This window comes from Achroia grisella, unplaced genomic scaffold (genome assembly GCF_030625045.1).
Source record: "Achroia grisella isolate CSIRO2021 unplaced genomic scaffold, CSIRO_AGI_Agris_v1 utg241, whole genome shotgun sequence".
Classification (NCBI taxonomy): Eukaryota; Metazoa; Arthropoda; class Insecta; order Lepidoptera; family Pyralidae; genus Achroia; species Achroia grisella.
This window is the reverse complement of record NW_026712734.1, coordinates 2,493,821-2,520,512: the sequence shown is the minus strand read 5'-3', so window position 1 is coordinate 2,520,512 and position 26,692 is coordinate 2,493,821. Positions and strand designations below refer to the sequence as shown.

At 33.7% G+C, this 26,692-nt stretch overlaps 3 protein-coding genes across 4 annotated transcripts; 2 read left to right on the top strand and 1 right to left on the bottom strand.

Annotated features, from left to right (window-relative positions):
• The first annotated feature begins 165 nt into the window (after positions 1 to 165).
• LOC131842691 (major facilitator superfamily domain-containing protein 10) lies at positions 166 to 9,693 on the top strand. Its single transcript, XM_059191268.1, has 8 exons — positions 166 to 422; positions 495 to 920; positions 1,879 to 2,037; positions 2,932 to 3,114; positions 3,925 to 4,171; positions 4,666 to 4,857; positions 8,837 to 8,974; positions 9,405 to 9,693. The coding sequence occupies exons 1-8, from the start codon at positions 420 to 422 to the stop codon at positions 9,494 to 9,496; spliced, it is 1,440 nt and encodes a 479-aa protein (XP_059047251.1). The 5' UTR covers positions 166 to 419; the 3' UTR covers positions 9,497 to 9,693.
• A 499-nt stretch (positions 9,694 to 10,192) lies between these two features.
• Positions 10,193 to 11,438, top strand: LOC131842694 (protein chibby homolog 1). The gene is made up of 2 exons (XM_059191270.1): positions 10,193 to 10,457; positions 11,102 to 11,438. The coding sequence occupies exons 1-2, from the start codon at positions 10,274 to 10,276 to the stop codon at positions 11,311 to 11,313; spliced, it is 396 nt and encodes a 131-aa protein (XP_059047253.1). The 5' UTR covers positions 10,193 to 10,273; the 3' UTR covers positions 11,314 to 11,438.
• Positions 11,439 to 11,530: 92 nt separating this feature from the next.
• On the bottom strand, positions 11,531 to 26,062 carry LOC131842564 (DNA topoisomerase 3-alpha). Of its 2 annotated transcripts, XM_059191136.1 has the most exons (15): positions 25,671 to 26,051; positions 24,905 to 25,114; positions 19,888 to 20,140; positions 19,345 to 19,515; positions 18,627 to 18,802; positions 18,117 to 18,399; positions 17,494 to 17,705; positions 16,686 to 16,797; positions 15,853 to 16,082; positions 14,879 to 15,014; positions 14,495 to 14,658; positions 13,519 to 13,945; positions 12,635 to 12,887; positions 12,173 to 12,285; positions 11,531 to 11,852 (listed from the first exon to the last, which is right to left on the bottom strand). In XM_059191136.1, the coding sequence occupies exons 1-15, from the start codon at positions 25,857 to 25,859 to the stop codon at positions 11,692 to 11,694; spliced, it is 3,090 nt and encodes a 1,029-aa protein (XP_059047119.1). In that variant the 5' UTR covers positions 25,860 to 26,051; the 3' UTR covers positions 11,531 to 11,691. The 2 variants fall into 2 exon arrangements, with proteins under 2 accessions (XP_059047119.1, XP_059047118.1); XM_059191135.1 differs by lacking the exon at positions 11,531 to 11,852 and having other exon boundaries at positions 12,245 to 12,887; positions 25,671 to 25,925; positions 26,016 to 26,062.
• Positions 26,063 to 26,692: the final 630 nt, after the last annotated feature.

Genomic DNA, 26,692 nt, shown 5'->3' with positions numbered 1-26,692 from the left:
AGGGACATCAATTTTGAAAGATAGGTAGGTATGTAGGGGAGAAATTAAAATATTTTCCTAACCATACGTGTATAAGTTTTTTAATATGTGTCAAGCCTTGTTAACTTTGAATTGTCAAATTTCAAATGGCAGTCAGTCCTCGCTCAGTCCATTTTTCAGACTCGAGTCAGTTGGTGGTCCTTTTTATATTTGTCTAATAGTTTATTTATACTGTCGGTCTTTGTAGCGTTTATCTATCTGTGATTTATTTTATAAATATATACTACGTCTTGTTTAGTTTTTAAAATGTTTTAAACCTTTTAATAAGAAATATTCTCTTTGAGGTATTTTATTCTACAATCGCTTTTTCATTCAATGGATTGCGTGAACTTTCTTTTAAACTTTTCACTAAAGTAGTTTATTATAGTTAACTTATAATAATGGTAAGTTTTAAAAACTGTATCTAAAAATTGTAGGTTTGTTATGTGAGTTTCTAATACTTTTATTAATTTTAGAATCAACAAGAAAATGGTGTCGTTAAAAAGAGAAAGGATAACACGTTACAAGAGCTTGAAGAAGAACAAATGATAAAGGAATCAGATGTTAAATGTTCTAAAGCAACTTTTAGTCCAAGAACCATTACTTTGATTTTTGTTTCATTACTATTGGATTTATTGGCTTTCACTATGATCCTTCCACTCTTACCGTCTCTATTAGATTATTACAATAAAGAAGAAGGCAAGGGAAACAGTTTATATGCAAGCTTGCTTCAAGCTATCCAGACATTTCAGAAATTTACTGGAGCACCAGATCGGTTTTCATCAGTACTTTTTGGTGGAGTTCTAGGCTCTATGTATAGTTTTCTTCAATTTCTAACAAGTCCAATAGTCGGAAGTCTTTCTGATGCATATGGTAGGAAGCCTATGCTCATAATCTGTTTGGTAAGTGTAAAATTGATCACAATTAAGTATTTAAATAATTTGTATGAATTGAATGAATTATGAATATTTTAAATGTCAGTTGTATGCCATGGAATATATTTTGTAATACTTTTGTAATCAACACTTGAAATTTAAAATCAAGATAACTAAAGTGAACTATTTTTCAATGATAAAGCATCTTCTAAATAAGCATAATCATATCTGTTCAGATATAAATGTTACTATCTTTGAATAAATGAAATGTTTCTAATCTTCTCTTCTATTCTTATCAAATGCTAATTAAACATTATTTAGTGACAAGAAAAGGTAGGAACCTTGTCATTATTATTTCATAATTTATTTATGTATGGAACATATTTACTTTAAATGAAAATATTATTACTGATGTATATTGTATTATTATAGTCTCAGTGGCCTAGCGGTTTAGCACACAGCTTCTGATGATTGCAAGTTCATTCTCACAGTACAAACATTTGTTTTCATGGGTCTTATTTATATCGGTCTGGGTGTTTTCTATATACATGTATTTTGTATATCATGTATGTTTTAAAAAAAATATCTAAGTATTTATATCAGTAGTCTAGTACCCATAACACTAGCTCTGCTTACCGTGGGTCTAGATGGTGATGTGTTAATTGTCCAGGGTTATTTATTATTTATATATATTTTATATATCTCCCTTATTATGTGGATAATATGTTCAAAGGCCTTATAGCTTTAGACATGCATAGATGTGTTTAGTTAAGTTATATGAGCATGATGCATGTGATGATGAAATAAATTTTCTTATAATATTAAAAAAAACTCAAAGGGTGTTATACCATAACCCTATGTCATTTGGCCAGTATGGTGTTAGAACTAGGATGTTGTCACTAATTACATTATTTTAATATTTAATTTAGTTATAAGTTCTGTTTATTTTTGTATAAATTAAATGTGTTTTTTTTTAATGTTTCAGACAGGCATAGCATTGTCTCATGCCCTGTGGGGCTGTGCAAGAACTTTTAGTGTATTTGTAATGGCACGATTCATTGGTGGGTTGAGCAAAGCCAATGTAAGTCTTAGTATGGCCATCGTTACAGATGCCTCTAATGAGAAAACGAGAGCTAGAGGAATGGTAAGAAATAATTTGGAATAACTTATTGTATTCTTAAATTCACAATATAGACCTACATACATGCATGTATCATGCATGTATAAATTTCAAATTGTATATAAATATGTCTTATTGATTTGCTAATAGTTTTACAACTTATAGGTTTCAAAACAAAAATGTGCAAGGAATTCTAACAAGATTTGAATCTATGAGAACCTATTACTGCATTGTATTGACTGATACCAAATAGTACAATATAACTATGCTATCATAGATTTCACAGTATTTTTTCAATTACTGATTAATGTGTTCCTTCCTACCATAAAATAATGATAGGAAAGAACTAAGTAAATAATAGTAGTTAATAAGGAGTTTCCTTAAATTAACCTATGATAAATTTACATGTGCAACTTTGTTGTAAGGGATGCAGAATGGCTAAGAAATAATTTCATGTAAGTTACTTCCTTTCTCTGTTGGTTGCATCAATAATTGTAAGGGGCACATGTAATTATAACAATAAAATAAGGTTCTAAAGGCCAATAACTGCACATCCCTATCTGTTGTGCATTTTCTAAAAGATTTAAACAAGTTTATGAAAATTTGCAGAATATATTGTTGATGAACTATATAACAAAGTTATTAATTGGCAAGAGAGGGAGCAGGTTTTGTTATAGGAACAGTACTCTGTATTGGAAGCTATGCAGAAATATGAGAAACACTGCTGAAATATCAGGATACTCATAAATATATACTTATTTTCTGAAGAATGTATTATATATTCAATCTTAATGTATATATGGAACAAAATCTATATTTCCATTTCTTGGCCAAACTATTGAAATGTTTTATTAGAGATTGGTAACTACCTATTGTGCATACTTGTCAAAATATAGTAAGACCTTAATCACTTTTCAGGCATTAATAGGTTTAGCATTCTCTGTTGGGTTCATAGTTGGACCTCTAGCTGGCGCTTGGTTCGCAGCTACCCACAACCTAACGGCGGGTGCGTGGGGCGAGCGACCTGCTTTCTACGCACTGTTACTCTCACTCACTAATGTAGCACTTGTTGTGTTCTTTATGCCAGAGACATTACCTAAGGTTTGTTGTGAAATTATTTGTATCTACTAAACTAATAGTAAGATCCCAAAGCCACCAGGATGTCATTTCATTTAATTTTTTATAGCTTTAGCTTTAGCTACATAGTTTCATAAGTTGTTTACTAACACAATATGGATGTAATCCTAATTAAATAAATAAAGTGGCTCTTAGCAACAGTGCCTAAGGGATGTATCCTGGTTAGTCAGGGACAATTGTTTACTTTTAAATATTTTTATACATTTTGTAATGTAAAAGAGTAGATACTCACCTCAAAAACAAAATATAAAAATCGTTTTTTTAAACACCCAAATCGATTGGGTACTCAACTATTATAACAATTCGATATTATGTAATATTTCACTGTACGAGCATCTTAAGGAGCAGATCCTCCGTTATGAGTTCACAAACTCAAAAGATCTACTTGTAGTTCAAGGACTAATTGCAGATAGAAGATAAAAAAAATGTAATGTAAAAATCTGTTGTCAAAATATAAGTAAAGTCATCAGCGTTTTTACAGACTTTTAATACTTATACTTAGCATATGAACATATGACAAAGTTAAGCTTTATAATCATACTTAACACTACTCAATCTTACAAACAAGTTGGGTTTATCAGACAATAAGAGACTTCTGGTGGCTCTTATCTACCAGTGCAATGATGTTATGAATGAGGATACTTTAACTGCGAAAATGTATTTAATGTTGATGCTGAATAATATTACTTTTTTATTAAACATTTTGTGTGGTCTTAAACATAAAACAATCAGAAATGAATGTTGACTTTATTGCATTACACTGTTGTATTTCAGGAAAAAAGATCACCGTTACTATTTACACTGTCTAAAACACTGGACTTCGTATCACCATGGCATCTATTGAAATTCAGTGCTGTGAAAAATTTATCAGAACATCAAAATAAAGTTCTTACAAAAGTGGGACTGATATATTTTCTATATTTATTTATATACTCCGGTCTCGAATTTACTCTAACATTCCTCACTCATCATACATTCCAGTATACAGCCATGCAACAAGGAAAAATGTTTTTAGTTATAGGTAAGTAACACATGTGACTTGTGTTTTCGTTCTATTTCAATCTACCAATTATAGTGGTGTTGATATTTTTGTCATTTTAACTGTAAAATACATTTATTAATTTATTTAGTGAACAAAGTTCAATAGTTTTGCGTGAAAGAGTAACAAACATCCATCTTTCTTTCGCGTTTGTAATATTAGTAAATCAAGTCAACAATCGTTTTATTCATGTAGGACATTTTAGCCGCTCATGATCATCATTTTTTCCCTACCCTCCGTAATATTATATTATACTAGTTGAACCCGCAGCTTCACCCGCGTGAATTTATATACTATATGTTATTCTGATAGGCTATATTACTAAAACTCTAAAGTTTCATTAAAATCCGTTCCGCAGTTTTTACGTGAAAGTGTGACAAACATCCATCCATATTCTCAAACTTTCGCGTTTATTACATTAATAAGATTATATGAATGTATACATAATATAATAGACTTATTGTGTTGTGCATTAGGAGCGATAATGGCGGTGCTGCAGGGCGGCGCGGCTCGTCGTCTGGGGGCTGCGGGCGCGGAGCGTGCGGCCCGCGCGGCGCTGGCGCTGACGCCGCTGTCGTTCCTGAGCGTGGCCGCCGCTGCGGCTCCCCGTGTCACCCCACTATCGCCTGCCGGCTGGCTCTGGCTGGGTCTGGTGCTCTTCGCCGTTTGTGAGTGGTCACACTTTACTCATTACTAACGTATGTTATCGTCAAAACGTTCGTGGAACTCAAAAATATGACAAAAAGTATATACCTACAAATAAACAAAACTATTGAAATTGGATTCGTTGAATTTGACGGCATTCAAGTACGACTTTTGTCTTGCAAAACATGCTCAAGAAAAGTGCTTTTTAGTTTTACCTGTGCATTATATTGTATTATCTATGTGATATTATAAAGAGGAATGTATTTATGTTTGTGACGAATGAACTCAAAACATACTGGACCGACTTGCCATTTTGCATTATACCATATGCGCTTGTTGCATGGTGCGGGTGACAGTTTCACTCTTAATTATATTTACAAATTACGAAAAACGCGATTTACAAATTACGACTTAGTATTTCAGCTGTACCACGTTCATTAATAAATGTATTAACTTAAATGTAGCAATACTACACCATGTTACAGCGCACACAGTATAGGTGGTATCTCAGTTTGATTGCCATTCCAGTTTTTTTAAATTCTTATTTGTGTCACTGACATTGTTATTTGCCATTTACACATTGACTTCAGCTGTCATTTGATACAGCCGATTTTGATGAAATCCGTCAAGCCGTTTCGCAGGAGTATAAACACGAAACCTGTGATATATGCCAATATATTTATATATTTGCGCATATATACATATGTAGGTGTTATTTATTTTTTTTCAAATTATAACTTATTTAATGTCTTAAGAGGCCTTTCACATTTTTTGGCCTAAAAGCAGTGTCTTTGGGGTTCTGGTTCTAAGAAATTAAGAGTCGGATATACATTTTGATTCCTGAATTATATAGATAGATATCTAATCTTAAAAACTACATCTTTGAAATGTTAATTTTCTCTTTGTTAGTCTTCCTAATTTCTAAAATAGTTTATTCAAAAACGCTAAATGACAGAAGTTTGGGGTCGTCGTTCATTAATAAACAAACATAAATTGATATGATATCTTTACTAAAACTTGATAATTACTTTATAAATTGAGACAGCATCGTCCTTTTTTTCATTTTCAACTTAAATATCTAAAAAATTGATCATAATTAAACCCGAAATTTCAACAAAACTTTGCCATAATCATTTCTAATTTTCTCATAAATACAACGAAATTTTTGCATAAAAAAAACATAATAATAAAGTTAATATACTTGTAAATTAGAAATATGAAAAAAAAATATAAGTTTCTAAGAAAAAAATAAACAATAATAATAATTTAAAGTTGTATAAATTCCGTTGCGCCAAAAGTAAATTCTCAGTGGCGCGCTAGCGCTCGTCGAGGTAGGACCTATGCCATTTTTTACAACACCGCTAAGATAAGACATTCGTCAGTGAACATTAGTATAGAGCGACTAAACCATTTTGATAATTTAAGTAATATTTAATTAATTTTGCTAATATATACTTATTTCTACGAATATTAATTTAAAGTTGTTGTTAAATATATATATATAATATTTATTTTAGCATGCCAAGACAAAAGTACAGTTATGCTACAAATAAAACCTACCTACCCTGCTGGACTATGAAAAGCACAAGAGCATGGTATTTCGTCACACTAATGGCAATTAATTGTTAAAATTAAAAAAGAGAACATTTTAGTATTTTTAAAAATAACGCTTATCTGAGAGAAAAATGTAAGAAAATGTAAACCAATTTTACTCTAAGTTTATTTTGTAGTTTTTTTCTAAATTAAAATAGGGTTATTGTTTATAAAAATACCATTATTATTTTTACGTACATTTGTCTTGTGTTATATAGTGTATATCATCTAGTATGCAATGTGGATTGTAAATAAATTACCAAATTATATATAAATTATATTCCTTAATGTTTAGAGATATTTTATCCAATTTTATTTTATTTTACACAATACAGATATTTCTAAATTGCAGCTATTCTGTTATTATACTCGTTGGACTTTCATTACTGTACAGTTATGTCAAATAATTATACGTGTTTGGGTGAAAAGTCAACAACATTATAAATGTTTTTATTTAGAGACTAGCTTTTAGCTCGCGGCTTCGCCCGCGTGAATATGGGATATATAGGTTATCGCGCGTTTAAAGATCCGTGTACAGTATTGGGACGTTATATATAAACCTTCCTCTTGAGTCTATCTATTCTGTCTATTAAATAACAACGAATCAAAATCTGCGTAGTTTTTTAAGATCAAAACATACATAGATCTATTACATGTGTAGATGATATTTTAACCGGAAATTGAAGCCGTTAAAATGGTATTGGCAGATCAGTTGGAATCATCGGTATTCTTGGTATATAAGCTGGTTGCCCAGCTAACGTACCGGTTATAATGGTCTACAATTAAATTGTCTTTCAATTCTTTAGTAAGCAATATATCCAATGGGACGCCATTGCACATGTTCGGCGGGCTTAAATTTCATGACTGGATCATGCTTTTGAGAAATTCCTTCCTCAAGTTTGAGCATTTAGTGTGGGAAATCACTATCTGTGCTTCCATAAAAATGAGCTCTCAAATTTGTCAGTAGTTTTAAACTTTCAATTAAAGTCCATAAGGGAGACGATGTTAATGACACAGAGAGTCTTTCAGAAATCTCCAGCAAAAGTATAAAAGTAATCCCGCCAATGAGAGCAGAGGTGTTTCTAAGGTCTTTTAAGGTTCTGTCCAAAATCTCTATAGCTCATGGTGATTTCATTACATATAATCAATGAGGCGTCTTATAATAATTTATAAAAAGGTTTGACATTAACAATTAATTATTTATCAAGAATCAAGAATCGGCCAACCAAGAACGAGAAGCTGCAATATCAGCCAATATCATGCGGCGACGTCAATGATGCAGGAACAGCAATGAGAGCAGTTGAAGCTTTTGTTTTACAACTTAGAATGGCAAACAAGCTGACGGCTCTCCTGATGGAAAGGGGTAACCGTCGCCTATATACATGAGCAGTACCTGCCATGTTCATATCAGCACATTATTTCCCTCATGCGTTGCCATTCCTGAAAACTCGGGTGTTATTCCCCTGTACCTTGTAAATTCACTACCATATATATACACAGGTAGTCTATATAGATAGATATACATATACACAGATAGTATACCCTGAGAAAGGTCATAGACTACTTTATAGTGCGAAAAAAGTATTGTAAGGGATTAAAAGCGGAGAGGAAAGGTTGTATAAAAGTATCGTCATTGTTTAATTGAAACAAAGAAACTTTTTTAGGTTATAATCTAAATATATTTCCTTTATTTGGTCAATTTCATTATACCACGCTGACGAAGTCGCGGACACACCTAATATACATATAAGGATGGGACCTTTAAATCAAAACAAAGCCTTGAAAACACAACTATTATATATAAATAAAATAATTATTTGCTAAGTATAATATTTAGAACAAGTGAATATGGCAATAATGTATCCGACTCTTACAATAAATTATATTGTATCTATTACTAAATAAACTGAATTAATATGTAAGAAGAATTAATTAGTAAATTTATGTTATAGTAATTTCATCTTCCTGTCCTTATCCCAATTATTTGTTACTCATATTACTTAGGGTTTTGGCTTTTAGTTGTACAATCGGCCAGCATCCTGACATCAACCCTCTAGGAATAATATAATAAAAAAATAGGGTCATTATTAGCACTTTGATAATTAAGATAAATAACGTTATTTAAAAAAATCCAATAAGTAGTCTCAGTTAAGTAGAAACATATCACATTATTAATTAAAATATTACAAGGATCAAAATGGTTCATACTAAATCCACACCGATTGCGCTACACGGTTATTTGCGTCTGTGTGTGTGTATTACTGTATGTGTGCGTAAATCCATGCGATTAAACCTAAAGTTGAGCGGCATCATTTTGTAATAGGCCTCTTAAGAAGTACATCATGAGAAGTACCCACCAATCCAGCTAGTTAAGAGGAGGTATTAGGTTTGTAATGCGTGGTGTTGCAGCGACCGCGTTCGCGGTGTCGTGCCTGTCGTCGGTGGCGGCGGGGCAGGCGCCGGCGGCGGCCCGCGGGGCTGCGCTGGGCGCCCTGCGCTCACTCGGGGCCCTCGCGCGAGCCGCCGGTCCGCTGCTCGCTGCCTCCGGTAAGTGCTAAGAGATTCGACGCCCTCGGTGGTCTAGCGGTTTAGCACGCCGCTTTACTTCCGATGATCGCGGGTTCGATTACTCCGTATGCTGCGAGCATTTGTATTCTTGATTACAATAATATTAATAAAACTCTTTATTGTGTATAAAAACTTAAAAATTAGAAAAAAGAATAATATATAAATACCCGAACAAAAGGTGGCCTTATCACTCAAAGCGATCTCTTGCAAATTATGATCGTTCGTATCGGTCTGTGTGTTTACCATGTATTTAATATGTACCTATGTAGTTACAAAAAAATGTATCCAAATATTTATATCGGTTATCGGACTATGTGATGCTGTGTGAATTATTCATTTTTCGGTCTAGTCAATCCTGATTTATTTGGGTACTAAAATAACATTAATATGTATTTTATTTATCTTTTAGTATACTGGATTTCGGGTGCTACTACAACTTACACAATAGGGGCCGTAATTCTGATTATTCCAGCTGTGATGATGTATAGACTGAAGATATGAGTTGTGAACATGTTGAAAACTTTATCCTGCCTCCATGAACAAGCAATAATAGATAGAGAATTTTATACATGTATTAAATACTGTTGTACTATGAGTAAGGTTTAAATGTAATTTAATTTATTTATTGTAATATTGCCAGATTTTATATTAATTTATTGATATTTTGTACTTATTTAAATTCAGAAGATTTATCTCGAATAAACAGTATTACATTTTTTTACAGTTGTTTTAATGTTTTAAATATAGACAGTAGGTTGTCGTTTTATTAGAGTACGGAATAAACTGCTTAAATAAAAAAATATGTATAAAAAGCTCCTATTATCTATTGCTCTTGTAAAGTCTATATAGTAACATTTTAATCTACTTTTTATTTCAACTTATTAACAATAAACAATTCAATATTGTTTGTCTTCACTCAGCTCAATATACATTACAAGATTTTGCAATTAATGTTAATTTTTAAATATGTTACGACTAATACCCCATTAAACCCTACGCATGGGATGGGACCGCGTATATATATGATGGCCGAACTATGCTATTATCCTCCACCATTAGCACAGGCGGATGCATGCGGGTGCACCTTTCCATTATCATCCATAAAAAAAACACTGTCCCTAGCTAAAGAAAAAAAAAAGACTAGTTTTTAATTTTTTTTGTTGCCATGGTAACATATGTAGTAACAATTCACGATGTCGAAATGACATGTTATGTCGATGTTGAAAATATATAACTTTCTCATTGTATCTTTCGTTATTATAAGACATTGCCTTTAAAATGCCATTGTTTAGCAGTAAATTCTCAACAAAGACTATTCCTGTAAGACGTCAAGATACATCAGTTATAAAGAATGAGTTTGGGAGTGACTACGCAGCAAAGGAATTATCTCTAGATATTGCTCCTTTGAAATTAAAATTAAGCGACTTCGAAGTCTCTTTTGTAGATGGACACTGGATTCCAGGTATGTATCGGCCCATAAAACTATCTATTGACGGCCTCGGTAGTCTAGCGGTTGGAAACCACGCTTTACTTCTGATGGTCGCAGGTTTGATTCCTCGCACTATATTATTTATTTTCATAAATGCTAATGCCTTTTATGAATTCTGATACTCACAAAGGGGGAGGGGATTATTAGTAATAGGAATTTGTAACTGCATTGCTTAGTCTTAGCAATGTTTAGTCAGCTGGACGCATGGAGGTCAACCTAACATAACATTGCTAGCAATTTAGTGCACTACCTTCACTGGAAATGATCGTAGTGAAATAACCACGATGGGCTGACTGATTTGACTTTATCCTCCACTGGTACACTGACAGCGTATACCATATTCATCCATCAAAAAACACCCCTTTATGATTAACCTACTATAGATACTTGGTGTTCGAGATCGAATAGCACTTCATTATTATTTTATCTATGGCTATATATATATATAAATATACCAATATATAATTTTTTTAAAGATGTTTCAATTGTTAATCCGACAAAATAATTCAGCGATTTTAAAAAAATCTCAGCATTCCAGTGAAGTTTTTAAATCAAATAAAGTTACGAACACTGTTTTAGATATGCCCGTTTAATCTAAAATAACCTTTGAATTGTAGCTTCTGGTAAAGCCGGTGCGACACACAAAGAAAACTTACGTCTGAAAAGAGAATTAGAGCAACTAGAAGAAGAAAATAATATGTTACGGTTGAAGTTTGAAATACTCCTGGACATGATGACGGACAAGACTGTGGAGGCTGAACAAGTTGAGCTACAGAGGGCCCAGAGCTTAAGTAATTTAAGTAAAAAAAGTAAAAAGCAGCGGTGGTAGTACTTCAATTAATAATACTTAAGAAATATTCTATAGTTACGGGATATTTGTATTTTTATATTATTACTGTATAGCAGGGGTCCTATCGTGATCGTGATTTTTCTTATCAAAACAGAGAGCGTAAAAAGCAAAATAATATGTTAATGTTATACTTGTAAACGTAAAAGAACACGTGGATAGCTAAGAAAGCTATCCACGTGTTCTTTTACGTTTACTCTTAAATTTACGTTTAATGAAGGACAAATAGTCACGTTATGTAATCTGTGATTTTGCCGTTATCGTTCCATAAATAATATAGATAGTTTTATAAAATAAAGACTTATATTTAGCAAATATACATTTAGAACTTAAATACGAGTTTATGTATTTATAAAATTATCAGTCGTTGGCCAGAGATGGGCAACGGTTTCTAGTGTGTCCCTCCTGTTTACAGTGGCCACATTTTCTTCGTGACGGTTCTCCTCCCCTCGCTCTACCACCGCCGCGCCCTCCCCTTCCACCCCTTCCTCGATTACTACTCCCGCTCCTCTCTTGCACATCTGTTGAAAATTGTGATCAATCAATCGTTATTTACGTATATATTTTTCCGTGATTTTATTAGGCATTTCTGCTAAGCAATTTATGATTTGTTAGTTATATGACGGTATCTGCGCATTCTGTTAAGCCATATCTTACATTATGTATAGAATATGATCTATCACGTGTACCAGATTTCATTCGAATCCTTTCAGCAGTTTTCTATTCGACTAACAGACATCAAACCGTCTATTTTTAGAAGCGTCTGCGATTATAGTTTTAGTTGACTTACAAAGAATTAATAATGTCTTATTATACATGATTATACCATTATATACATTACCATTTCCAGCATCGCCGTCACCCCATTGAAAAAAATTGCACCGTTGGTTGAAGTCTTTGGAACATGCATAAAACAGTCGACCTTTATTTGGTCCCTCTTTATGAACTGTTAACCTGGAAATGAATATATGAGTTACACTCTGGAAACTACATATTAAATATAATTTTCTTTCAAACTATTTTCTTGATTCGATAACTATAGTGCTGAACACTACTACAGACGAAAAGTATTTTTAGGTTTTAGTTTTATAATTAAGGATTTATATCTAGTTTATATATTTATGCCCTAACCTAACCTAACGGTCAGTAAATTGGTATACGATCATGAATTTAAGTTGGCGTGATTAACATTAATTTAAATCTGCACCAACATTTTTTAACACAAAAAACTATAAATTGTGTTTATAAATGACAATCAAGTAAAGCAGAATCGTGCATCGCAAAAAAGAGCATTGCTACTCACTTTTTAGAAGGAAGGTTACAATCACACATCACCCCATCACTATTATCTGGGTAACTGTCTCTGGTGTTACTTGACGTTAAACCCCACCCCCTTGTATTTGTGTTGTTTGCAGAAGTTGTGGGATCTTGTCCCCAGGTATCGTTGGAAGGCGGGGTCATGAAGGGATGCTGTTCATTTACCGACTCTGGAGCCCATAGGAAAAAGTCGCAGCCCCCGTTTTCCCTTCCAATTGGGCATTTGTAGTATTTTTTACCTAGAATTAGTCTTTAGTTCATAAGAAAGTGAAATTTCGTCATCTATATTTATCTCTATGTATTTTCTTATACACAGTTTTAACTCAGGGCGTTGTTGCGTCAGTTAATCGAGCTTTCTCTTTATCATTAGAAGCATAGGGAGGATGTTTCCAAAATTTGCAATCACAGGTAGGTAGGTAGGTAAATATAAAAATGAGCTTAATCTCAGTGGAGATTTTTTATTACAGATTCCTAATGGCTATACTAGCTCCATTATCAGACTAACACCGGCCGTCTAGTCCGGCAGGTTAACAAGTGCTTGAAAAATATAATTACATAGACACATTGTATTTTGATACAATGTGTCTATGTTACACATTATCATAGCATGAGTATAAAATTAGTTTTAGATTAGTGAAACGTATCTATACTAATCTTATAAAGAAATAGAAAGATGATTTTACTTTGAGGAAAGTAAACGACCACTGCACTGATTTGAAAAATGCTTTTACTGTTTGAATTATACCAGATTGGCAGTTAAATATTATGTTAATACTTACAAAATTAACCGAGTTACAAGCACCCGTTCGAAATCGGGGCGGGCCACTAGTATTAGGACAAAATAATATTAACTAAAATAACAATACTTACCAAAATTATGGTTTTGTTTTCGGACAGTTAGCAATACTGCCGATTTGTTGCATCTACAGATTATATTATTGTCATCAGATTCATTGACAGGCTCAGTTCTCGCATTATTATTGTTATTTGTATTTTGATTTCTAGTGCTTGTAGTGCCATTTTGCCACGGTTGTGCAGCAGAACCTGTGCCATTTTGGTTTTGTGCTCTTCGCGTATTATTTGAGAAAGATGTACTTGTTTCTCTAGAGGTATTCGATCGATTAACACTACTTGTGGTGTGGTGGCTAACTGTTTTTACACTAGATAAATTAATTTTAAGCAGTTCTAGAAAGGTGGTGTCGCATCCCCCTATGCAAGCTGTGTAAGGAGACGGGTATAGATGGTTTATAGAATTATTCTTCCATTCAAATATAACCTTTTTATAATTTGGTCCACACTGAAATACAAATTAACTACAGGTCATTTATTATAAAAAGAATGTAGGGTATTTTTTAAAATTTTAGAACATGACCAGTTCTTTTTTAGGACTACTCTAATGCTTTCATCTTCACCGGACGATAGGGGGTGAGTGCAGAAGGCACTCTAATCCTGTGGAAGGACTTATGCAGTGGAACAACTACAACGTACATACAACTGAATGCCAACTTCCGGCTGATGTATACGACTTTAGTCTGAGGACACCGCTAGGGTTTCGAACCTCGAAGGCCGTTGCAATTTCGATTTCCGTTTGGATTGGACGGGGGAGCGATCAGAGGGGAACACAATACTGTACAATTACAAGAATTATAACATTTTACGTCAATGTATTAAAAAATACATTAATTAACATTTGACAAAATAAATGTAAATGTCTGTTTATTCTAATGATACCTTTTTACATCTATGTATCACTGGTGTTTCGTTCTAGATGTGAAAATACATATAAAGAAAATAGAAGTTTAATTTTAAATTATACAAAAGGATAACTTTACTTCATCGCACTTACCACAGAACAGGTTTCTGACAACACTTGTAAAGTTTTAACAATACTCGGCAACCATACAGCATTTTTGCAACGTGGGAATGACGTACAGCCTATGTAATATTCGTCAGCATTGCTCTTCTTTTGTCTAACGACCATCTCACTGCCGCACTTTGGACATTTCAAAACTAATAGTAGAAATAAAAAAATATATTTAGATTATTGATTATAAAAAGTTATATATAGTTAAGTTTAATCATAAATTCTATTTCCGAATATTCTTTTACATCGATACTGTGTAAGCCATTAATGTTGTCAGCCTTAAATTAGGCATGGTTTATTTTTTATTTCATGCTATAATCATTGTTACCTGGAAATAAGACAATTAATTCTAGCATACATTCTTACCTGCAGGCATTGGAGCCGAGTGTGTAGATATAGGCGTGTAGTCATTGGGCCGTTCGTTAAACCTTTCTGCTAGCGCATTGTCGATTTTGTTTGCCTCTGCCGCTACTGTAATATACACTTCTTTATAGTTGGCTATCTGAAACATATTTAATGTATTACAGAAGTACGATTACTTTTAAGATATGTAAATTTTTAATAATTGATCTCGGTGAAAGAATTTATTGGAGAGGAGATCATTGAAACAAAAATACATTTTTGTTAGACGGCTTACTATAATGATAATATGAATTTATTCTTTGATTTAGTTATTTAATAGTTTTTAACCGCCAATTTGTCTATGTGACCAAAGTAACATGTTTGTTGCATTGTTCTTCGCAATAATTAGTAACAACTTGATACCACTCCCTACCAAATAAATACCATACCGACTGTTATCCTGGACGGTAGTCAGCGGTATTGCCAATTTCTAAAATCTAATATAAATAATTATTTTATATTCTTAAAGTTTCTGTGCAGAGATGGAAAGTCTTTTTACAGTCCTGTCAATGTTGTATCAGTTATGGAAAATAATAAAGCTACAGATACATTATTGATACTAGTTGTTTTAAGTCGGATTCTCTACCGCGTCATACACAGAGCATTAGAATTAATAATAGTAAAGCGATATATAAACTAATGACAATCTTAGGCCTGTGCACAACAAAAATCTGCAGATTTTGCCAAGCTAGAAGCTCTATGAAGAGGCAACGCCATGAGGAGATAAAAAGCATCGCTCCTAAGAATATCCTTCAATTCTAGTTGCTGACTAGTGTATGAACCAAACTCTCAAAAAGCGCGTGCACAATAGATCTATGTAGGTCGCTGTGCTACAGGTCTAAGCACCTGCCAATAGCCCAAACTCTCCAATAAATAAGCAAACATATTACAAAACAGTCTTTATAGCTATTGTACCAATATACAAAAAGAAATCAAACCTGTTCTGCTAACACTTGCTGCGGTTGCTTCCTTCCTTCGCTTATAGCTTTTAAATCTGCTTCCAGCTGTGCCCTTAAGTGTGGTTTAGATATGTTTAAGCCCATTGAATCGTAGCCTTCCACTAATCCCATACCCAAGAGCCCGGGCACAAAGTGTATAGCGTCCGCGAGCGCCACGTAGGAACGATTCTTAATAGTTTCAATGTGTTCAGCGTGTGTTGCGTCTGTTCCTGTTAAAAATAATTAAAGATTTTAAACTATATTAGAGCTGGATGATGTTATTTCGTCTGTCTATTTGATTTCATACTTAAGTCAGAACAGTAGTATGATATCACTTCCCATTTTTCGAGACTAGTGGGGACCAAGTTTGCGGCAGTCGAGGAACAGAACGGACAAATCGTGAACAAGTTTGTTGATATAAGAAAAAGAGTAAGTCGTACAAATGACAACACAACTAACATAGGTATAAATAATACATGCAAATATACATATAGACAAACACATGTACATACCTACATAAACATACATAAACTTAATAATACACATATCCATGGAAAGAAAGACTATAAGAAAAGGAAAAGTAGAACTAAAAGGAAAGGAAATGAGTTTTTACTAATGCTTTAAAGCTAGCAAGAGATTGAGCGCACCGAATAGGAGCGGGAAGCGAGTTCCACAACCTAACAGCCTGGACAGAAAATGATTTTGAATAAAAGGATGATTAAAATTAGATAAAAATTAATAAATAAATCCTTAGAATGCAAGCAAACGTGTAGCAGCCCGTCTTAGTTTCATACCTACGTAAAAATGATAAATTGACCATTAGGAATACTCACCGATTCCATGTTTCTCCATTAGGGCTATGAGATCAGCTTCTGTTAGCAAGTTTGGTGGGGCTGTACTGCCATCTACCATGTCAATACTAGTTGGTGTAAAACGTTGACCTCTCTGTAGAAAGATAACATTGAATTGATATCACAATATTTATTTTGTAATATGTTATTTACCTTGTTTATGCTTTGCATTCTACTCAACAATGAATTATTACTATTGGTCGAATGTTCTCCATCATATGTAATGCTGATTAAAGATTATTGATGGAATATGCGTCAACAATATTTATTATACAATTAACTTCGATTTTGTTAGGATTTAGTCATCAGGAATAGTAATACATGAGAGGTACCAGGCGTTACAGGATGACGCGATGTATATGATGCAGTGTATGTATATAGGCAATAGTAACTACATTGGATCAGGCTAGATAGATATACCTATACAGCATAGATACAGCCGTATTAAGAAACACTTTAATATTATTTATTTAATAGAAAAATATATTAAAACACACATTTGTTTTAATATATTTTTCTATTCTATAATCAGAAATATAAAACAATATTCTATATAAGTCAACTTACCGTTTCTATTGTTACGATTACGATAATTATCGTAATAAAATTCATTGAGATGTTAAATATGATAAAATAAATATAATGATAAGGAGCGCGCGCTGTGTCTTTGAGTTTCGTTACACGACGAATAATAAGGTGGCGTAAAACTGCTGACAATCAATGGTATAGTTGCACCGTACAACTATTTCTTAGCCATTCTAGTTACATAAAAGAAATGAGCAATACTCACTTCATATACATGTATTTCTTTGGAGGACCATTTATCGTATGGATATATATCAAGATAATTCCTCGCAGTGATCATCAAACCACTTGCACTGAATTTCTCGTTGGCGATGTCTATTACTGCGATCGTCTCCTGTCCTTGAGCATCTTTCGAGCAGCATGCAAGGAAAGACCGCACTATGAATTCGTAGAGCCGTTGCTCATTGCCTGATAAGGCTGAAACGGAAATTCAATTTACTTACTAGACAAGGTATTAAGAGACCTCCTTGTGTATAGATAAAGAGAATATATAACGTTACATTATCTTATTCAGTAAGTATGTATAGATTGTATTGTGTTTAAAAAGAAAATAGAAACAACCTACAATAATCAAAAAATCCTGTACAACGTTGGGGCAGTTTCATTGTTATCCACCTATGTAATAATGTAGTGAATAAATGATGAATGATAACACATGATTATACTTCGGATCTTCAACCACAAAGTAAGATTGATTAAAAAAAAACAAGTACATGATGTAATTATCTGACTGTTCGTATTATTTATTAAAATGTACTTAAGCTCCTCCAAAAACTGTTACATCAGGAATAACTCAATAATATATAATCAGATTACCATTATACTTACTATTTGTGTGTTTTGTGGGATGTATGGGTGGATGGGCCTTATCACTTTTATTTCCTTGCCTAGGTGTGGGACCGCCGCTATCCAAGATGCCTTGTGCGAACACCCCCCAGTTAGCATCACTTGTTTGTAACCCAACAAGTTGTGCTAAGTTCATTTCTTTAGGAAATTCATTCGTTTCTGTACGTGGATAGCTAATGAAACCCTGCGTGTATAGTTTTTCGGCCAATCGCATTGTTTCTTTTGCATTTATTTTTAATTTTCTAGACGCTAGTTTTTCTAACTCCTATAATCAATTAAAATTTTGTTATAGTTACTTATGAATCTCTTACAAAATATGAATAAACACTATTATATCAGGAGTACAAAAATATAGGAAATTATAGAAAAATGTACTTTCGAAACTACTACCGCTGTTGTGTGGGCTAGGCAAATCTGAAAACTAACTGATGAAGGAATACGATGTTTGCTCAATTTATAAGTTAATAGAACAATAATAAGTATAACACATACCACAGTGTCTAATGGCAGGGGTCGCCATTTAGATTTCGGTTTTGTTTTGACATCACATACATTCGCCTGTGGACTTTCAACGCAAATATCATGTAATACCTGACACGCTTCCTGATCAAATAGCCTGTGTCTCTCCCATGAGAAATCTACACTGAGTCCATTAATAGTGTGGTTAACTGTAATTATTTTTGATGTATGTATTACTAATGTAAATAGAATAGAAATAATCTTTATTCAGTAAACTTAATACTACCACTCAGCACAAGATGAATGCGATAATAACTTGTGTGTTGCTCTTTTACATAAATGTTATTCAGATTACATTCTTAACATTTTGTTTGAATACAAACTGGCAAATAGCAACAGCGATATAAGTAAATAAATAGTTGGTTGAGAAATAAAATAAATCAGTCATACCAGAGCAGACCAGTCCCTACCACAATTCTCAACCACGTTTTAGGGAGTCCAATAACCTGTAATGTCTCTAAGATCTATGAAAATAAACAATTACGAAGTTAATTCTTGCCAACTTTCAAAAGTTACTTATACAATAAATATGTGCATTAATATCTAGCAGCCTTATCTTTATGCAATTAATCATTTTTAAACATCGAACACAATTATGCTGAAATTCATTGTAATCGAGTCATTAGATTTGTGCTGAGTAATCCATTTGTAATATGTACCCAGCCAGTTAGTAATATTTATCTATATTTACCTTTTATTTTCCAAAATGGTTCAGCTTTAAAATTTTCAACAGCTCTGTATCTTTCCACAACGAATCCAAGTGTAGGGAATTGACATGAACCATAGCTGATTAGACTCTCTGCTAGTTTACTAGGAAAAACTTTTTGTAATCTTAAAGTTTGAAATCTAGTAAATGCTGCACCTGCAGATTATTTAATATGTAATAAAAATAATATAGTTACAATTATGTAATATCAGACTACAAAATCTGAGGTATAATTAAATGTATGTTTCATACATATTCACTACTAAGAATAAGAAAATATGGCTATTAACTTTATTATTTAATACTTAGACCCATTCAAACTAAAATTCATATACAATAGATGATTATATGCACAGAGGTAATAGAATATTTTATAATATACCTAAACCTTCCACAGGAATTACTCTGTTGAAAATATCATGAAAATCCAATAACTATGTGTAGTAATTTTAGTGATTATCATTGATATACAAGTCAAATATAGTGAGGGACTCTTGTTTTTACAATATGTAGGCAATTATGTCTTACCAATTCTCAAATCTAACTCCTGTCTAACATCAACAGCATCACTGATATTTTTATTGGGTTGCTCCAGGTTTTGCAGTGCTCTCTGCACAGACACACCTGTTATTTCTGAGAATTTTGCTCTATACACTCTGAGACTAGTCTTAATCGACTTACACACTTCTATTATTTCAAATCCTATATTTTCTCCTTCTCTATCACAATCTGTCCATATAATAAGCCCTTGACAACTTCTTACTTCTCTTTCTAAGGTTTGCTGAAATATTACAAAAATTAGCTATCTAAAATCTAATCTATAATAAATTTTAAATAATTTGTTAAAAGACTGCACAGAAATCCTGATGATGGAAGTTTGACGGTAGCAGCAAAATCTTTACAACAAAGAAGAATAAATGGACAGAAATCATTTCTTTGATATAGTTGTCATATATAGATGTGGGTACTTACTTTTATACTTTGTTGATTAATAAAGTGTATTAATGTAGGTAGGTACAATATCTTCTTTACATAAAGTGATACAAGCTACATAGCACGTTTTATTTAAAATACTATATCTTGAGGACATATTAGTGGCGCCGTAGTGTAAAAGTACTAAAATGGACACAAAAGCTGTGAAATTCGATGAGTTTAATCCTCAAACGGACAATTGGGACATATATTTTGACCGGCTAAAATTTTGTTTCGAGGCAAATGGCGTCATAACAGATTCGTCTAAACGAGCAAATTTCTTTACTGTGTGTGGATCACGAGTGTTTGAAACGTTACTAGCATTAATTACACCTAGAAAAGCGAGTGAAGTGACATTTTTGGAAATAGAAACTATTCTAAGTAAACATTACAGCCCGAGACCGAACGAAATATCGGTTTCGTTTCAATTTTATAAACGTGATCAAAAACATAATGAATCAGTGGCAGATTACATTGCTCACCTGAGAAAACTTAGTTCGGGTTGCAATTTTGTCGATTTGGAACGTATGCTACGCGACAGACTCGTGTGTGGTATGCGTGATGACCGGTTACAGTACGAACTATTGAAACGGGACAAATTACGCTATCAAGACGTAGTGGATGCTATGTTATCATCGGAAAGTGCGGGGCGAGATGTACGCATGATTCAAGTGTCTGCTGGCGCGACCGCGGCGGACGACACAACCATGCCCGGTCCCTCTCGCGGGTCCGGCGGAACGTCATTTTTGGGTTCAGAACCGATGGATATTAACGCTGTCCAGTCAAGAGCTTCCATTCGTTTTTGCTACCGATGTGGTAACCGGCACAATGGACAATGCAGATTTTTAAATGCCATTTGTAGCTACTGTAAGAAGAAGGGTCACCTTGAGAAGATTTGCATTAGTAAAAAGAAAAACAAAACTAATACTGTTAATTTCGCTGAAGAATCAGATGATTGTTTGAATGGAATTTACTGTATGTCAAGTGTGAGTCGCACGCCGCCTTATGAAGTGATAGTTTCACTGGCTGGAGTGCCAGTCTGTATGCAACTGGATACAGGAGCAAGCTATTCTATAATAAAGGAGCAAACTTGGCACAAACTTTGCACACAGATGCCACAAGCCGTACTGCGACCTAGCACATTGTCATTACGAACATGGACAGACACACCGGTCCAAATACTCGGTCAAGTAACACTGCCTGTATGTTATAAGGATGTCTCACAAAATTTGTGTGTTATTGTGGCCAAGGGGAATGGACCAAACCTGCTTGGTCGAGACTGGCTTGCTGCTTTTAACTTTACAATGAATATTAATTTTGTATCAAATACGGATATCAAAGCAATAGATGCAATCCTATCTAAACATAAGGAAGTTTTCAAAAATGGACTCGGTACCTACCGTGGACAGCCTGTGACTATACATGTGAAACAAGGAGCAACTCCAAAGTTCCTTAAAGCTCGTCCGGTGCCATTCGCTATAAAACAAAGGGTTGAAATTGAGATTGCTAGATTAGAAAGTGAAGGAGTATTACGCCAAACGTCTTTCTCAGATTGGGCTACACCGGTAGTGCCAATAATAAAAAAGTCAGGGGAGATAAGGTTGTGTGGAGATTATCGCAGCACCGTAAATGAGGCAACTGAATCTGATACCTATCCTATGCCTACAGCGAATGAAGTGTTTGCTGCAGTTGCTGGTTGTAAATTTTTCACCACCTTGGATTTAGATCGGGCGTATACCCAGGTTATGGTAGATGAGAAGACTTCAAAACTCCTTACTTTGAATACTTGCAAGGGCCTTTACACTGTACATCGCCTGGCCTTCGGTGTTAAAGCATGCCCCGGAATTTTTCAACGTTTGATGACATCTTTACTGGGTGGTATCGCAGGTATCGCTGTTCTAATTGATGACATAATAATCGGGGGTCATACTTTGCTGGAAATGCAAGAACGACTTAACGAAGTACTAGGAAGAATTGAACGTGCAGGACTACGTCTAAATAAAAACAAATGCAAATTCGGTCAAGAAAGAGTGGAGTTTCTAGGCTTTGTAATTGATGGGAATGGCATCCATCCTGCACCAAGTAAGGTTGAATCTGTTGCAAAGACTCCTGAACCTAAAAACAAACGAGAACTACAAGCTTTTCTTGGTCTTTATAATTTTTATGAGAGGTTCATACCTCATAAAGCCACTTTATTGGAGCCTTTACATCGTTTGCTGGATACCCGGCAAGAATGGCATTGGACTGAACGGGAACAAAATTCATTTGAGACGGCAAAGCGATTATTGACATTTGATTTAACGTTAGTTCATTATGACGTAGCTAAACCTATAACACTTACTTGTGATAGTTCAGAATATGGTGTAGGAGCTGTATTGTCACATGTAACAGATAATAACGAATTTCCTATAGCTATGGCATCTAGAACCTTACATCCTCATGAACGGCGTTATTCACAGCTTGACAAAGAAGCCGCTTCAATTATGTTTGGCATAAAAAAGTTTCATAACTATCTCACAGGAAGACAATTCTGTATAATAACAGACCACAAACCATTGCTTGGTATATTTGATCCGAAGAAGCCAATGCCTAATATGATTTCACCACGGTTGACGAGAATTGCCATAGCCTTGACATCTCATAACTATGAGATAAAATATAAGCCTGGTCCAGAGATAGGTAATGCTGACCATTTAAGTCGTTGGCCACAACCAGTACAAAGTGAACCTCAAACACATATTGGTGAAGTTTTGTTAATGGCTGAAGCTCCAGAAGATTTTCCATTTGATGCAGAAGATATAGCTAGAGAGACAAATCGGGATAAAATCTTATCTAAAGTTATTTATTACATACAAAGGGGATGGCCTGCAAAAGAAACCAACGCTGATTTACGACCATTCTGGTTACATCGCACAGAACTGTCACTGCAAGAAAATTGCATACTTCTGGGATGCCGCGTTGTAGTACCTCACACTCTTCGTCGAGCAACGCTCCAAATACTACATAAAACACATACAGGTATAGTTCAAACGAAAGCACTGGCTAGAAGCTACGTTTGGTGGCCTGGACTAAATGATGACATAGAACTTCTAGTTGGTGGTTGTGTTAGGTGCTTGGAAAATCGACATATGCCTCCTAAGACTACACATGAATGGATTACACCTTCGAGACCTTGGTCAAGAATCCACATCGATTTCGCTGGACCGTATCACAACAAATACTTTTTAATTATAGTCGACGCATATTCCCGATGGCCTGAAGTATTCATGGTAAATAATACAACAACAGCCACGGTAATACGATTGCTGAGAACGACCTTTGCAACTCATGGTCTATGTGAAGTTTTAGTATCGGATAATGGTACATCGTTTGTATCAGGAGATATGAAGCATTTTTTGCAGGCCAATAAAATTCGTCAGGTAACTACAGCACCTTACCATCCGGCGACCAACGGATTAGCAGAACGGATGGTACAGACAGTCAAAGATAAACTAAAGAAAATGAATGATTTATCTTGGGATATCAAAATTCCGAATTTATTGTTAGGTTTGCGGGTTACTCCATGTACAAGAACCAATAAAACCCCCGCAGAACTATTAATGAATAGACAGTTGCGCACATTGTTAGATACTATACATCCAGATAATCTGAAACATAAAAGAACAGAAATACAAATTGACAACAATAAACAGATAGCAGGCAGAGAAACTACTGTGGGACAAAATGTAATGTTCAGAAATTATAGCAATCAGGGCCCTAAATGGTTACCAGGCAAAGTCTTGCAGAAAAGTGGGCCTTCCAATTACAAAATCGAAACAGAGGACGGTGTAGCAGTTAATCGGCATATTGATCAGTTGATTAAATATAAACCAAGGCTAGAGAAAGGGGAAGAAGGGATTACTGATATAACGTCAGAGGCAAATAAAGACTCTAATAGCACAGACAGTAGTGGTACGAATTACCAATATGGGCAACAGGAAAATAGTAGTCAAGAGTCAGAGACAATTATTGAAATACCAGATGCCGAGAAATGGGCTGAGATTTTGGGTATCCCTCCTTCTTCGGAATCAACATTGCCAGTTCCAGGGAAAATTAGAACTAAGTTAAATGTACATTCCAGAACTCCATATCAAAGGCCACAAGATCATATAGACAATCTGTATTTATCCTAAATGTGTTTTATATATAAGTGATCATTGTTTCAGTTATACTATTGGTAGATATTGTTTATTCTTAATATTCTTAATATTAATATGTTTAATTATGTTATACTTAATTACAAAGTGATTAAACTATCTTAGAGGGGAGGTATGTCATATATAGATGTGGGTACTTACTTTTATACTTTGTTGATTAATAAAGTGTATTAATGTAGGTAGGTACAATATCTTCTTTACATAAAGTGATACAAGCTACATAGCACGTTTTATTTAAAATACTATATCTTGAGGACATATTAATAGTTAAAACCTGTTATATTTAATCTAATCTCTAAATAAAAAGCTGTGAAAACTAAGATACTGTTAATAATATATATGTATTATCTTATAACATAATATATAGTCTTACCAACCTTTATTTTATCATAATTTTCAGGACAGTATTTAAAAACAGGTGCATCAAAGAGTGCAAGTGGATCACATGACTGCCAATTCTTATAGGATCCAACAAATTCTAATCCCAATAAATGTCCTGATACAGAGGTCATCACCATTTGACTTTTTTGACCCATCACATCAGTCTCGAATTCATATATTTTATTAAACTGAGATAAACCTTCTCGCTGGAATAAAATATATTTTTTTTATTACAGCATGCTATAGATAATGTCTGCATATGGAAATTATATTTTAATGTGTAAAATTATTACCTACTTCATCATGCACAAACTTTCAACCTCTATTACACCTAATTTTACATTATTTTTTTAAATAAAAGGTAATCTATACCTGTGCTTGTCATATTACCTACCTTTATATCAAATTTAATTAATATGTGTTCAGCTCTTGGCATAGATCAACAGGTAATAAACAGACACTATCATTTATAATATATATATTATATTAATGATATAATATAAATTCAATTTAGTAATATAACTAAAGATAATATTATGAAACAAGTATCCTTAACAAGTAATATATATCAGTAGCAATAGTAGCAGGTTTTCTTTGAAGTGAAGTGGGTGAATATTTTGTGTTTATATGATATAATGTTATGTATATATGAGTGATCTGCAAAGGTAGCTGCAGTTCCAGAAATAATAGTTAAATCTGATGTAAATAAATTATGAATTATTTATCCATACGAGTTGCTAGCAGCTGTCTTGGTTTATTTACCCTTCTAGACGTTCCTCGAGACAGGTGAAGAGCAATATTTTTAGCCGCATCATTTTTCTCTGCGACATTTAAATACTTCATCATAACAGTTTTACTTCTTTTGAATACTATACAGACTGCATTGTTATTGGTAAAACAACAGGTAATTTTTCGTTTTAGGTTATATCGCCGAAGATGAAACATAAACATATTATCCGTCGGATTACATAGCGTTTATTAAACGATTTTATTTAGAAGCTGTGCTAAAATAAAATGCTGAAATTTGATATATAACAAAATAATACTAGTACAATTTATGAGCAAATAATTAGTAGGAAAAGAATCATTATTTTGATAATTATATACCTAAATAAAATCAAAACAAGACAACAGAAAAATATCGGCCCGGTGTCAGCGGCACTGACATTTCTGACATATACAAAGACAGATATGACATCCTAACTGACATGTATAACCCTCTGTGTATCATTCTTAATTAACTCAAAGTGTTAGGAAAAAAAAAAAAAAAAGCGCGGGAACGCTTGAAAGGAAGCGCGCTATTTTAAAAATTTTATTATATTTTATTTGGTTTATTCAATTGTATATCGTATATATTGTGGTTAAAATAAAATAAATAACCCACAACATGGGGAAGAGTAGAAGAAAGCGTAAAAAGCCTGTATCTCCAGATGATCCAGATAGTGACTGCAAATCTTCAACTTCATCGAATCTGACGAAGTGGAATTAGATCAGAAAGAACTGTATAAAACTTATTTTGTCACGGATTATCATAGACGTTATCCAGAGGATTCCGGTGCAACTGAATTCGTTGTATTCGTTGAGTCTAGTGACCCTAAAACTATAATAGGCTCTAGAGACCTTCTATCTCTTTCATCTTGTTTAAAAAGGTTTAATAAAGGAGTCAAGTATCTCAGAAGCTTAAATAAGTATAAAATAGGAGTATATTTTGAGAAACCTGGCCTTGCAAATGCTTTCCTAAATAATTTTACCTTTCTTAAAGAATACCAATTTAAAGCGAGTAT

Bases quoted from the DNA above. Each gene is read 5' to 3' on its own strand.
- LOC131842694 (XM_059191270.1), top strand. From the start codon at position 10,274: ATGCCATTGTTTAGCAGTAAATTCTCAACAAAGACTATTCCTGTAAGA. The intron at 10,458-11,101 runs GTATGTATCGGC...TTTGAATTGTAG, and splicing joins AGATGGACACTGGATTCCAG to CTTCTGGTAAAGCCGGTGCG.
- LOC131842691 (XM_059191268.1), top strand. The intron at 2,038-2,931 runs GTAAGAAATAAT...ATCACTTTTCAG, and splicing joins AAACGAGAGCTAGAGGAATG to GCATTAATAGGTTTAGCATT. The intron at 4,172-4,665 runs GTAAGTAACACA...GTTGTGCATTAG, and splicing joins AAAAATGTTTTTAGTTATAG to GAGCGATAATGGCGGTGCTG.
- LOC131842564 (XM_059191136.1), bottom strand. From the start codon at position 25,859: ATGTTTATGTTTCATCTTCGGCGATATAACCTAAAACGAAAAATTACC. The intron at 16,798-17,493 runs GTGAGTATTGCT...ATCTTTCTACAG, and splicing joins AAGAAATACATGTATATGAA to AGAGGTCAACGTTTTACACC. The intron at 12,286-12,634 runs GTGAGTAGCAAT...ATTCATTTCCAG, and splicing joins TGTAACCTTCCTTCTAAAAA to GTTAACAGTTCATAAAGAGG.